The 14,379-nt window shown below is 41.3% G+C and overlaps 1 protein-coding gene across 12 annotated transcripts in view; it reads left to right on the top strand.

Moving 5' to 3' along the window:
- Positions 1-14,379, top strand: part of LOC119539130 — a 206,621-nt gene that overhangs the window by 53,276 nt on the left and 138,966 nt on the right. For 9 of the 12 annotated variants that reach the window (XR_005217796.1, XM_037842278.1, XM_037842280.1 and 6 more), the window contains 6 exons: positions 39-233; positions 1,346-1,499; positions 2,530-2,687; positions 9,561-9,713; positions 10,874-10,975; positions 11,929-12,066. Coding sequence is in view for 11 of the 12 variants with exons in the window: in XM_037842278.1 (XP_037698206.1) it covers positions 39-233; positions 1,346-1,499; positions 2,530-2,687; positions 9,561-9,713; positions 10,874-10,975; positions 11,929-12,066 (900 nt within the window). In the remaining variant the exon portion in view is untranslated. Of the gene's footprint in view, positions 1-38; positions 234-1,345; positions 1,500-2,529; positions 2,688-7,111; positions 7,232-9,560; positions 9,714-10,873; positions 10,976-11,928; positions 12,067-14,379 lie in introns of those variants that run through there. The other 3 variants (XM_037842284.1, XM_037842282.1, XM_037842288.1) reach the window with 3 other exon arrangements.

Here is a 14,379-nt window from a genome sequence, read left to right as displayed (position 1 = left end):
ATAACCAAGTTCTGTGCTTGACTTTCTCTCTTAAACAGAAGCAAGTTGGCTATATCATACAGGAGTACAATGATGCAGTTCAGAGAGCTGAAAGATTGTCTGTTGCACGTGAAAACTTCCTTATGGGAAAACCCAATCCTCCTAATTTAGTGACACAGGAAGATGTGACTATCTATACTAAGTGGTTGGTGTGTCACCTACACTCTCTCAGGACCATTCACCACTACCTACAGGTATGGATGGCATGTGAAAAGTAGTTAAGTGATAATGACATGGTGCCCTCCCAGGAACACCGTGCTTTCACACATCTGTCACCTAGTTTTGGATTGTCATTGTTTCTGTACTCCACCTGTCTGACAAATAATAAGAACAGTAGCAAGTCACTGGCTTTTTCTTTCAAACCTTTTAAGATGAGCACCACCTTGTCTAATAAAATTGCTCCATTAATTTAGCTTTCTCAAAGATGTCTGTCTTGGACTGTTACATACTATTCACTATGTAAGTTCAGGTTTTATCAGCTTGTTCAGGACTTATGCTCTCCAACTTGGAGCCACAATTTTATTCAGCAATTTTTAATGAGGGTCTAACATGTGCCAGGTATTTGTCCAGGGCCATGAAGCAAAGATATGGTCTTTTCTAAAAAATAACTGGATCCCAGGTTGATAGGAAGATGGATAAGTAAATAGTCAACTGAAAAATATGTGATATTAAAAAAAAAGTAGAATAACTATAAGCACAGGGTAAAGAGAGGCACAGAGGAATGACCCTAACCCAGGCTAGTGGCAGCAGGGAGGGAGTATACATTCACATTTGCGTTTTAGAAAGATTCTTGTTTTTCCATCTAAATCTTTTCCTACTCCCCTCCATCTTATCACAGTGATACCCCATCCACAGTTATTCAGATCAGAAACCCGACCCTCACCCTTGACTTCATCCCTTTCCCACATCCAGGCAATCACTGTGGAGTCTACCTCTGATACATTTTTCCCCAGTTTCATGCCATTGTAACAATCAACTCAGAAGTATGGGTCCCCCACTAAATGGTGAACGCTTAAGTTGACTGATGTCTTATTTATCTTTGTATCCCTAGCACTTCACACAATGCCTTTTCCGTCATGGGTGCTCGATCAGTGTAGATCTGCTAAAGGTTAAGCTCACCCAGAGTTAGTGAGAGCTCCAGGTCTCCCAGCTCCAGATTTAGCCCTTCACGGTTGGGCAGGTGACTGAGGTCCACCTCTACCTACCTCCCTCTCCATCAAAGAGAGGGGCTGCTCCTGAACCTCATTCTAGAAGCTTCCATGTTAATTGAGTTGGCGTGTGGCTTCTTGGTTATGCCCTTCTGCAGGCCCTCCAGTATTTGCCTGTTTCCAAAGTGCTTAGTGTTAAGGTTGACAAAGTCCTTGAGGTTGGTGAGGAAAATGAAAAGGTCCATGCCAGTGACATTGATCCTGACATCCAGGGTGCTCCATCTCCGGACCCTACAGATACCAGTACTTCAGGTAAGAAATTAGTCTTTTTTAACCTAGGGCAATAAGGGGAAAAGAAGATTGTAATTTTTTCCACATGTATTATTTTATTACATGATCTTGATTGAAATTTTTCTATATGCCAAGGAATTATATCCTTTTACTAAACAAGTGTTAAATTTAGTATTTTCTGAAGGAAAAAATAACAAACACCTCCCTTAGACTTTTTTATCTCCATTTTTATAACTAGTGAACTAAGAGATGAAAAAGGCAGTGGATTTGAAGGCAGGAGTGCTGGGTTCTAGACCAGTTTCTGTGGTGGCCTCTCTGTGGGCCTGCATGTTTAGGTCATTTCATCTCCAAAATAATCCTTTCAGAATTAAGTGATCTTTAAGGTCCCTTCCTGTTTCAGTATTATGTGATTCTAAGAGAATTTCCTCACCTGAATCAATTTAATACAGTCATCCTGCCCTTGCCTTGGATTACAGTTGACTATGGAACCTGATCGAGTCACTCTAAGTGATACATTTGCTTGGGGCATGTGTAGGGTATCACAACGGGTCAGCCAACCCAATTGTGGAACACCAGAGAAGGCAATCACAACGGGTCAGCCAACCCAATTGTGGAACACCAGAGAAGGCTTCTCAAAGGAGGGGAGATCAAACTAGGTCCCTATGGATGAGTAGAAGTTAGGCAAAGAGAGGTGAAGTTTCTCGCCTTCTTCTGATGTATTGGTTAATTTATAAATCATATTCTTTGTTTACCACAAAGGGCTATAGGCAGTTCTGTTTCCATTAAGTCATCCTTCAAAGGCTCTGTTGGGTTTCTCCTGCAGGCCGTGAGAAGGTGAGTGGTCTTTGCTATCTCCACAGAAAGCTAGTACACCAAGGATTTGTTAGTTATGCCTGGCCAGGTGTGAGTAGCAGAGAAGGTTGAGTAAGAAGGGAATGAACCTCCAATTAGCAGAAAAGGTCCTGCACATGTTACTTCAAAGGATCTCTCCATTTTCCCTCCCTGACTGGTTTTCATTGTTCTTAAAGCATCTGATTTTGGATTTTTTCAGGGCCAATGAGAATAGAAGCTGCTTCAATCCTGCCCCAACATACAACAGAAACAGAGGAACTGAAACCTCAGCTGAAGTTCCTGCTCTCCCATTTCCATCTCACTTACGACACGGAGGAGCTAAGGGACTCTGCTAAGGAGATGGAGCTCTTTTCCTTGGTACTTTCTTAATGCAAATATAAATGTTCATGAAGGAAAACACTAGTATTTGCCACAGCTTTGGATATTTATGCTGCCAACAACTGCTTCTAGAGTGATAAAATACAATACTAGTAGGTGGGATTTAGATTAGTAATTAGGAAGAAATTCCTTTGTATATGAGGAACTGGATCCTGGAATATTGAACCCAGAAGGATAGTAGGACTTATTTTCTTAGGGAATTTAAAGAAAAGGTAAGTTACAGTCCATGTTAGACTATGTAAATGAAGTCAAGATTTGGCAAATTTGCATGGCGGAGGTGTCAAGTGTCTAAAGCCCTCAGATTCTTAGAATGTGTTGCAATAGCTCTCCTTATTGGCAAAATGCTTTCCATTCAATAGTGTACATTGTGTAGTGATAGTTAAAGTCAGGGGGTTTGTTATAACACTACTACTGTAACAGTGTTGCACTTCCTTAAAAAAAAAAAAACCTCATGCTATCAAAAGCCATGTTATTTTTAAAAAAATTGTTTCAAATGGAAAAAGAGGATTACGGATAGTTTCAGATTTATAATAACAAAGTTTTTTTTTCAGCGAGAGTTTCAACAATAAACATATTTTTCTAGCTCAGAACATATGCAATTTGCAAGGTAAAATAAATCTATTGATCCAAATAGGCAGAAATCAAATCTGAATGTTTTTGAATGACCATGAGAGAAAAGGAGCCACTGTCTCTGTGACCTCAAAGTTTCACTTGCATTTGTATTTGTTATAGCATTATTTTTTTTATCGAATTTCTATACATTGCTATTTTCAACTTATCCATGCATCTTGAAGATTGTACCGTATCAGTACATCTATAATGGCCTCATTCTATTTTTTTATCTTTTTAAATTTCCATTATTTCTGAGAACACTTTCTTTTTTTTTTTAAATTTTATTTTGAAATAAATTCAAAGTTATAGGAACAGTTGCAAAAACAATACAAACTCCATACACAGAACTCCAGCATACCCTGACCCCCTCCCCCAATACCCTGATCCACCAAATTTAATGTGCTGTCACACTGCCATTTCTCTTTCCCTTCCTCACTCCCTCCCTATCTATCATCCATCATCTATTGCTCTGTCTTCTGAACATATGAGAGCAAGCTGCCCACATCCTTGAACAAACACTATAATTCACATATACAATTCCCATGAGCAAGAACATTCTTTTATGCAATCCCATTAAGTGCAGCTAAGAAGTTCAAGAAATTCAACATTGATACAAACCTTACGTTCTTTATTTCCTTTTTTTTTTTTTCTTATGTCTCAACTGTGTCCCTTTGAGCCTCCTGTCCTCCATCCTCAGATCACATCCAGGATCTTCCTTGGCATTCAATTGTCATCTATTTAGACTGTCTTTTTTTTTCAATTGTGGGAGCATATATACAGCCTAAATCTTCCCATTCCACCCCTTCCCTAGCATTCCATTAGTGGGATTAATCACATGTAGAATGTTGTAATGCTATCACCTTCCCACCATCCATTACTAGAAATTTCCCTTCACCTCTAACAGCAACCCTACCCTCATTTCCAACTCCCCATTGTCCCTTCCGCCACTTCTCATAACACATACTCTACTTTTCATCTCTATGGTCATATTCTCTGATAATTTCTTTGTGTTTACTGTGGGGCTTAAATTTAACCTCTTAAATCCATAACAATCTTGTTTTTTTCCTTTGATACCAACTTAACTTCAATAGGACACGTAAACTATATTCCTATACTCCTCCATTCTCCCACCTTTATATAGTTCTTGTCAAAAATTACATATTTTACATTGAGTCCAAAACCACTGATTTGTCATTAGAGTTTGTGTATTTTATATCATGTAAGAAGTAAATAGTGGAGTTACAAATAAAAAATTATTGACTTCTATTTGTATTCCAATGTGGTCAGAGAATGTGCTTTGAATATATTCAATTGTTTTTGTTTTGTTTTGTTTTGTTTAGTTTATTGAGGCTTGTTTTATGTCCCAGCATATGGCCAGTTCTGGAGAAAGGTCTGTGATCATTAGAGAAAAATATGTGTCCTGGTGATTTGGGATGTAAGGTTCTATATATGTCTGTTAAAATTCTCTGTATCTATTTCTCCTTTCTTTGTTTCTCTGTCAATAGGGCTCCTTTAGTATCTGAAGTAGGGCAGGTCTTTTATTGGCAAACTCTCTTGGCATTTGCTTGTCTGTGAAAAATTTAAGCTCTCCCTCAAATTTGAAGGAGAGTTTTGCTGGATAAGTATTCTTGGTTGGAAAGTTTTCTCTCTCAGAATTTTAAATATGTCATGCCAGTGTCTTCTCACCTCCATGGTGGCCGCTGAGTAGTCACAACATAGTCTTATGTTGTTTCCTTTGTATTTGGTGAATTGCTTTTCTCTTGCTGCTTTCAGAACTTGCTCCTTCTCTTCAGCATTTGACAGTCTGATCAGAATATGTCTCAGAGTGGGTTTATTTGGATTTATTTTATTTGGAGTTCACTGGGCATTTATGCTTTGTGTATTTATATTGTGTAGAAGGTTGGGGAAGTTTTCCCCAACAATTTCTTTGAATACTCTTTCTAGACCTTTACCCTTCTTTTCCCCTTCTGGGACACCAATGAGTCTTAAATTTGGACATTTTATTTTATCTATCGTATCCCTGAGATCCATTTCGATTTTTTCAATTTTTTTCTCCATTCTTTCTTTTGTTCTTTCATTTTCTGCTCTGTGGTCCTCTAGGACACTGAGTCGTTGTTCAACTTCCTCTAATCTTGTATTACGAATATCCAGAGTCTTTTTAATTTGGCCAACAGTTTCTTTTATTTTCATAAGCTCTTCTATTTTTTTTTATTTATTCTTGCAATTTCTTCTTTATGCTCTTCTTTATGTCCTTTATAGCCTGTGCCATGTTCTTCTTCATGTCCCTTATATCCTGTGCCATGCTCTCATTCTTTGATTGTAGTCCTTTGACTAATTGCACCAAGTACTGCGTCTCTTCTGATATTTTGATTTGGGTGTTTTGGTTTGGGTTCTCCATATCATCTGGTTTTATCATATGCTTTAAGATTTTCTGTTGTTTTTGGCCTCTTGGCATTTGCTTTGCTTGATAGGGTTCTTTCAAGTTGTAAAAAATACCGGTCTAATTTTTCAGAACTACAACTTGGTAGTGTACACTTTCTCTAACTAACCAGCAGATGGCGTCTGTGAGTCACCTGTTCCCCTCAAGTCAGTTCTCCTCAACTTTGTCTTTGTGGTGTGTGGGGAAATGATTCTTGTGGGGTTCAATTGGTGCACTCAGTTTGGGTGTGTTTTTGGTGCTGCCCGCCCTGAATATGGGGCGTGTGTCTGGGTGGTTAGGGAGGCAGGGCAGCTTTAAAATTCAAACCTCCCAGGTGTTCCTGGAGATTCAAGTCTGTTGCAAGAGTCTAAGCCTTCATTTCTGTTTTTCCCCAGATTTTCTCTGCCGCTGACCCACAAGTCGCCGGCATTGACGTAGCATCTCTGGGCTTTCCGAGTGGGCCCTTTTCGCAGCTGTGATCTTCCAGGACCTCTGCTGAGGGAAGGCTGTGCTACGTCACAAGTGCGTGCCATCCCTCAAGGGAAGCCCTGGGCCGCTGGGCCGTGCAGGGGCACTCCCAGCCTGATGCAAAGATGGCTGGATGGGACATCTCAACTCCCCCCCCTTTTCACACAGCTCTGCCTTCCCAGCTCTGGGACAACTAACTGTGTTTGCACCCAAGGCCACTGTCCATGGCCGATATTGTGGTGTGTACTTCCTAGTGCAGCTCTGGGCTGTGGCTACGGCCCTGGGCAGGAGTATCTCCAGCCCGCCAGGGAACTGGCTGCAAGCAGCATGGTTTCTTTCTCCTTTTGGCTCTCCGCTCTGGCCCCCTGGCCCTGAGGGAATCAGCAGCAGTCTGTCCTCCACGCCAGACACTGAGAGGTTGGCATAGCCCGCTCCTGCCATGCTTCACTGTGTGGTTCTCACCATCATAACTGCAGCCGCTCCTGGGTTTCTTTTCTTTTTTTTTTTAAAGAACTAGTCTGTCTCCAAACGCCAACCCTGGGTTTCCTGACACCACAGCACAGCCGCGGGACTTTCAGCTGGCTTACTCACTCATTTCAGAATGCAGACTCCTGGTTTCACCAAGGGCACGGTCCCTGTGGTTTTAGCAGATCTTGTCCAGCTGGTGCATCACTGAAACTGGTGTTCTGGGTCACTTTATGGTTTTTATCTAGTATTTTTCATGGAGGTGTTTTTTTGCCCTGTCTCATCTAGCTGCCATCTTAGGTTCTTTTGCTGTTACAGCATTATTTTTACCAGGATTATTTCTGTTAGTGTGAAACACAGACTCTTTAAGCTCACTGGAACCAATGGTATCCATGCCCTCTGTTTTCTTTGAAGGTGATGGCATTGAGCTTTCTCCTAAGAATTAAGGTCTTTCTTCTCACATCACCTGCAGTAAGGTCTTCAGCAGAGTGCTTCTATGGGAGTATCATTCTCATTTTCACCAAGTATTACAAATAATAGATGAAACACAGAATTGAAAGTAAGTGGTGTTTAAAAAGATCCAAATTAAATAAAAATAAATTATGGCACAGTAGACTATCCTCAGTGATCAACCAATGAACATGAAGCTGGCCAAGCACTCCAACAAAGCAGCTTTGTTCTCATACTGTGTGATCAGCTTGTCTCCTTTATATAGTGATAATTTCCATGTTTGATTTTCTTATAACAATAGTATTCTGTGAAATACTGTGTTCCCAAGGTAAACAGTCATGTTAAAACAGTTTTTTGTGTGTGGAAAAGAACTGTTTATCCTAGTACTCTGCTGTCTTAGAGCAGGGTCAGCAAACTGCAGCCTACAGCCAGCCACCTGATTTTTTAATTAAGGTGTTTTAATTAGAGGCCCATCCATTTGTGTATTATCTATGACTGCTTTTCCTTGGCAGATGTGAGTAGTTGTTCCAGAGACCATATGTTCTACAAAGCCTAGATTATTTACTGGCCCTTTAAGAAAAAGTTTGCCCCCAGTGCTAGAGCAATGGTTCAGATGAACTGCCTGCAATGATGGAGTGTTCTGTATCTGAGCCATCCAATATGGTAACCACTAGTTACATGCAGCTATTGAGCACTTGAAATGTGGCTAGGGCAAGTGAGGAACTAAATTTTACATGTAATTTTAATCAATTCAAATTTAACTGCTAAGCAGCCGCATGTGGCTAGAGCCTGCAGTGTTGGGCAGCACAACCCCAGGGGCATCAGCATTAACTGGAAGACTCTGACAAACTCACTCATTTCAGAAAACTTTGTTGAGGCCATAGTATGTGCCAACACTGTGTGTAGGTTGTTGAGATTCATAGTCTGTGTCCTCAAGAAGCTCACCATCTAGCGAGGAAATTGTGATGCAGTGTGGTCAGTGTAATGACGAAGGTGCAACAACTGGCGTAGGAGGCCAGGGCCCACTCTGGAGGAGGAAGGAGGAGGTATTCGGCATTTTGGCGGTAATAAGTTGTGTCATAGGAAGCACTTGCCGCTTCTGTCTGGAAGTGAGAAGGGATTAGGTCTAAATACCTGAAAGAGGTATTTGTGTTTTTATTTTATCAAAGTGAAATTTCCTCACATAAAATTAACCATTTTAAAGTGAACAATTTGGTGGCATTTAGTACATTCACGATGTTGTGCAACCACGTATCTAGTTCTAAAACATTTTTATCATCCCCAAATAAACCTGTATCCATTAAGCAGTTACTCCCCATTCCCCTTTCTCCTCAGTCCCTGGCAACCACTGATCTGCTTTCTGACTCTATGGATTTACCTATCCTGTATATTTTACATAAATATCATTGTGTCTTGTTTCTTTCACTTAGCATAATGTTTTCAAAGTTCATCTTATTGTCAAAATTTCAGTATTTTATTCCTTTTTATGGCTAAGTAATATTCCATTGTATGGATATGGCACAATTTTTTTATCCACTCATCCACTGATAGACATTTGGGTGGTTTCCCCCTTTTGGCTATTGTGAACAGTACTGCTATGAACATTCAGTACTGTTTGTTCTAAACATTCAGTGCCTCTTTTAAATTCGTTTGGGTATCTACCTAGGAGTAGAATTGTTGGGTCATATGTTAATTCTTTATTTAACTTTTTGAGGAAATGCTAAAATGTTTTTCACAGCAGCTGAATCATTTTTCATTCCCACCAGCACTGTACAAGGGTTCCAATTACTCCACATGTTCACCAACACTGGTTATTTTTCTTTATTATTATTATTATTATTATTATTATTGCCATCCTAATGCATGTACAGTGGTATCTCATTGGGGTTTTGATTATTTGTATCACCCTAAGGACTAATGATGTTGAACATCTTTACATGTGCTTGCTGCCCATTTGTATATCTTCTTTGGATCTTAAAGGGCTTTAATGGGTACCAGCATCAGGCCTGCAGTTAGGGAAACACCCGTTTTAGGTAGGAGTGCAGCCACCTCCTCTTGACAGTCCACGTCAGGCTTCTTGGACCAGGATTTATTTAACCCTTAGATTTTCTAGTTTGCCATGTTGTCAGGAAAAGTGAATGTGTTTCCAAAAGTTGACAATTTGCTTTCCAGTTAGGTTTAGAGTGAGACTCAAAATACATACATATGTTTACAGACTTGGAGCAGATATTTAGGACATGTAACACACTCAAAATTATGGTAATGAGCTGACTGAGTACATGTGTCAAATAGGTATATACATTTAAGGTTCTATTACCACCAAAGAGTTGTATTTTATTAATTAGTTTGACTCAGAGGCAATCAGAAACTGTTTTGCAAATCACCTACAATCTGAGACCTTTTTTTGAGTCCCATCTTCCCTTCTTGAATCTGTTTAGGTTTCTCAGAAATTTCAAAGCATCTTCAAGGAGCAACAGAAGATGCAAACATTTCCAGACTATGATGTTGGGATAGCTAAAACTGAGAATTTGGGTTTGGCAGGACCTGGTATAGCCCTGAAAAAGAAAGCCAACTGGATTTCCTTTATAAAGGTAAGGAGACCTTTGATGACTGTCACCTGCCAGTGATGTCACCAGTGCCAGAAAGGCCTCTCCAAATAGGCCAAGCAACCAGGAAGCAACAGGTCTGTCTGGCCCCTGTTGTTCCCACTCCTCAGTGCCATCAGCAAACTGTTCCCTAGGACCAAGGGGACGTTCCTGCCTGTCCTTAGGTGAGGCGCCTCAGAGAACCTGGCCTCATGCCCCAGCATCTGATGGATCTGCCTGCCCTGGTTTATGTTGAAGTTAACCATGCAGATCTACCTTCTCTGGAAGTTCTCCACCCCCTGTACCCCTCACTACGGGGTCAAAACACCCTTCTTGTTTGTGGTCTCAGCTATTAGGCAAGAAAGAACAATACCCTAAGGTGAAATTGATTTGTGTAGAACCAAATTTTTACTGAGAAACTATTTATTGAGTATGGACTGTGTGTCAGGAACAACTCTTGGTACTGGAGACACACAACTCACAAATACACAAGTAAGCAGATAAACAAGGTCATTTCAGCTAGTGGTAGGTATTATGAAAGAAAGAAGTCTTACATGATAAACATGGACTGAGCGAAACGACAGAAATCAAAGATCACTCCTTGATCTGGGGCTTGAGCACCTGGGGGGTCAGTGTATGGGAAACCAGACTTTCCATTTTAGATTGTCATGCCTGACATCCAAGTGCAGATATCAGGGAGATAGTTGGATGTAACTGACTGGAGCTTAGGACCGAGGTATAAAATTTGAGAGTCATTAGCACATTGATGGTATTTACAGCTATAGGACTAACTGTTGAAATGCGGTTTGTGTAAACGATGTTTCAAATGTGGAGTCACAAGGAGACTTTGTGGGGAGAACTTACTTCTGTTGTCCCATAAACCAAGTACTAAACACTGAATGGTTTAGGGTCCCCAGTGCTGTGTAACCCCAGATGGAGCTACTGCATCTCAAATGCAGGGCACCAACAGGAACTGCTGCTGCCATCTCCCTCCACGGATCTGCAAGTCCATGGATACCCTTTCCAAGACCTCCCCTCCCTTAGCAAATGTTTCAGCACTGATGCCAGATCCCATTTCAGAATGTCCTTGAATCTCTTTCCTTACAACTTTTACTGAGAACCACTCTGTTATGTTGTAACTTTGTGTGAACGTACTTGTCCACTAGATTAAGCCAAAATGTGATCCTTGGCAAAAGAAGCTTTTGACCAAACTAAAAGAACAGAGAAAAATAGATTTATTAATGCATCTGCAAGCAAAGTTTTTGAAGGTAAGAAAGTATCCATGTTCTTGTGTAGATAAGATTCTTGCTGAAATCATTCTCACAAAATGGAATTTTCTTTCCCTTTGTAAAAACGTTGACATGGATTCACTATAACGGCTTTCTTTGGAAGTTTCTAGTCTAATTGCCAAACTTGTAGAATCTTGTTGGCTTTCAGTGGAGTAAAAATTGTCAAAAGAGCTCAGTTTTAGTCCTGCTAGTCCCCCAAGCTTCTGTGGGGTATCAATCTACTCATGCAAACTTCCTGAGCCTTATTTTCCTCATCTGTAAAGCTGAAACATTGGACTAAGTGATTTTTGAGGTCAATTGTAATATTAAAATGAATAGAATGTAGTAATATGTGTATCACTGATGCAGAAATTCAGCACTGGGACAAAGGTTGGGTTCTTTATGTCCAGAAGAAAAGGGACATTTATTCAACATCTGTAACATGCCAGGTATTCTCTCTATAATCCTGAGAGACGTGTTGTTATTATTATTGTTAAGTTCATTTACCCTGCTCAGAGTGAAAAAGCCAGGATTCCCTCAGGGCTACGAGCCCGGGGTGTGTTCTCACAACGCCTGTGCTCTCCTCACTACCCTGCTACCTTCTTTTCCATCTTCTGGCAGCCTCCTGACAGTGACAGAATTTGTACCCAAAGCTGAGGAGCATTTATCTTTTCACTGATGTAGCAACACTTATGGGGGTGCTTCCTGCTATTGTGTTTAGAGGGTTGTCACAGAATTTTAAATGAGCTGCTATGTATATTTGAATACTTGTAGTGTTCAATGGGTGAACATATAATAGATAAACATATGCTTGAGTTTAAATTTTTATTTCTTAATTGAATAAAGTCCCACCTGGGCTTTTTCCCTTTTGGTGTGACTATGGATGGATTCTTGCTGGGAAGAGGGAATGACAAGTCTCTTAGCCATTGCTTCTCCTTTCTTCTTTACCTGAGATTTCCAACCCAGAGCAAGTAATACAAGTCCTCCAGGATCACGCTGCAAAGACTGTCATGCTGGCTTCCCAGGGTTTGCATCAGTGCAACTATGACCAAATCTGGGAGAATATTTATAGCAACCTCAACCTCTACCAGGTACAACAGGAAGAAACAACTAATATACTTTCCTGTTCACTCACCACTTGTGTGTAGCAATTTACTTTGGTAGTTTTTTAGGGACCAGTCCCACCAGACAGCTTCATTACCTAGTCAGATTTATTTTCATAATAAAAAATACTAAATGCTAATTAAAAGGAAGGCTATAAGAAGATGTAATATGAGAGAAGTTTGTACCAGGACCTATAATTGAAAAGATAAACACCAATGCAATCCTAGTGCTAGCCTCAAATGAGTTGGACAGTTATTAAATGTTGTGAGTCTCTAGAGGGAAAGTGGTCCCCACAGAGTTGGTTTTTTTGGAGAAGGCCTCTTGAAGGAGGAGGAAATTGAGCTGGGCTTGAAGGAAGCAGAGAGCAGAGTAGGAGGGAGAGCATGGATAAGGCAGAGGAGGGACTGGGTGTGGCATGCTCAAGTCCAGTTGGGTTGAGTGGAAGATTCACGTGGAAATACAATGAAGAGAAGTTTGAGGGTTGATGCAGACTATGGAAGCCCGTAAATTCCAGACTAAGGAATTTGTTTTATCCTGCAGGGAAAGGAATATTTACAGAGGTGTATTTTGGGGGAAGATTGAGGTGACAGCAGGGTATTAGTTGGATTGAAAGAGGGTGACTGGAGGCAGAGAAATCAATTAGGTAGCGATTACATAGGACAGGCATGAAGTTTGGCAGCAAAAGGATATCTCTACACAAAGCTGGTGAATATTTATCTTTATGATGGAGCCACAGCATTTTTGAAGCTGTAACCACCTGTTACTTTTTTTGTCATTCTAAAAGAAGGGTTTTGTTGTCTGAGAGGAAGGTCAGTGGAGAAGAAGACATGGAAGATATAAACAGGGAGATTTGAGAAATGGATCTTCCTGGGGGAAGATCTTCCTCTTTCTGGGGAAAGAGGAGGGAATAGGGTGAAGAAAAACCAGGTGAAGGAGTAGATTCTAGAAAGGGAGAATGATGTCACGTCCCTTGAGGTGATGAGATACATGGAATTTTCAGGTGCAAAAAGGGAGCGGAGGGAGCTTCTGAATTGCCCTATCTGGGAGGGGGCAGTAGGAGGATGTGTCTGCGTTCCTGAGGTGGGATGGTGAGAGTCCTGTGTGAGGTGAAGCCTTACTGTGAGGAGGGCAACACAGCTATTGAAGAGGGAAGAATCTAAGAATGAAAACATAGCCACGGGTCCCCAGGTAAGGTAAGAAGGCAAGAATTTGTAGTGAGCCATTTTACATAATAATTCGATTAAGTTCACCACTGAAGATAATTGCAGAATGACTGAAAATTGTCATTGTGGAGAAATTTAGTAGAATGCTAGAGAGAAGCACTGCCATAGTCTGCCACCCCAGACTGGGTGTGGGGGAAAGTGAAACCTGAAGGGGTCTAACGAGTTACGGGTTGGCTAGAAGCACCCACACGTGGGGGCACGCACACACACACACACACACACACACACACACACAATAAATTTTCAGTCTGTTTAGACAAGGATCTAGAGAATCTAATTAGAAACCAGTTGGTTCCCCAGATCAGGCGCAGACCTGTGCAGCATAGCATGGCTGATCTCTCTGGCCCCAGAATTCCCTGACAGGACATGCAACTTCCGGTGATACTCTCTCCTCAGCTACCATCCTGCCAGGGTTAAGAGAAGAGTCATATTTTTCCTATCCCACTGCCATTTCCTACTGAGGTCAATGTCGCCATTCAGGAAGATCTTATACTAATAAGGGGACATTTAAAAACATCAGATTCTCCTGGCTCTGGAACCAAACTTAGGAGGTAGGGAAGAAGGAGGCAGAGTCAGCACCAGGCCTCTGAGCAATGTCTCAGCTTGTAGGATCCTGGACAGTCTTGATGCTGATGAAACCCTCCTTTACCTGGAAGTTCTGACATTGAGATTGCTCTGAAGGCCATCATCACAAATCTGTTTTCCTCATTGGGTGAGAGAATAAAAGGAGTTAAATTCCGGGGGCCCAGATAGAGTGAAAGGGGGTGAATGAGGGAGAGGTAGGAGGCAGAGGAGGAGGGGCTCAGAGATGAGATGCTTCATGTTTATAATCTTGGAGAAGTGATGAGGTCCAGTGCTACCCTGGCTGGCAGGTGACTGGGTTGTAGCAGTGCCCATGGGCATTTAGGGGACCAAGGAGGTGACCTCTGTGGGCCCACTGGACTGATGGAAAGCAGAAGGTGCTCAGTGAGAGCAGGAGGGGATGGCTCAGGGAGGTGTTGAGAGGCAGAAAGCACCAAGTTAGGGCAATTGCATAAGAAGCCACAGTGGAAATGGTGATAGGGGACTGTGGGATGA

This window comes from Choloepus didactylus, chromosome 7 (assembly GCF_015220235.1).
Source record: "Choloepus didactylus isolate mChoDid1 chromosome 7, mChoDid1.pri, whole genome shotgun sequence".
Lineage (NCBI taxonomy): Eukaryota > Metazoa > Chordata > Mammalia > Pilosa > Megalonychidae > Choloepus > Choloepus didactylus.
This window is presented reverse-complemented; position numbering and strand designations above follow the sequence as displayed.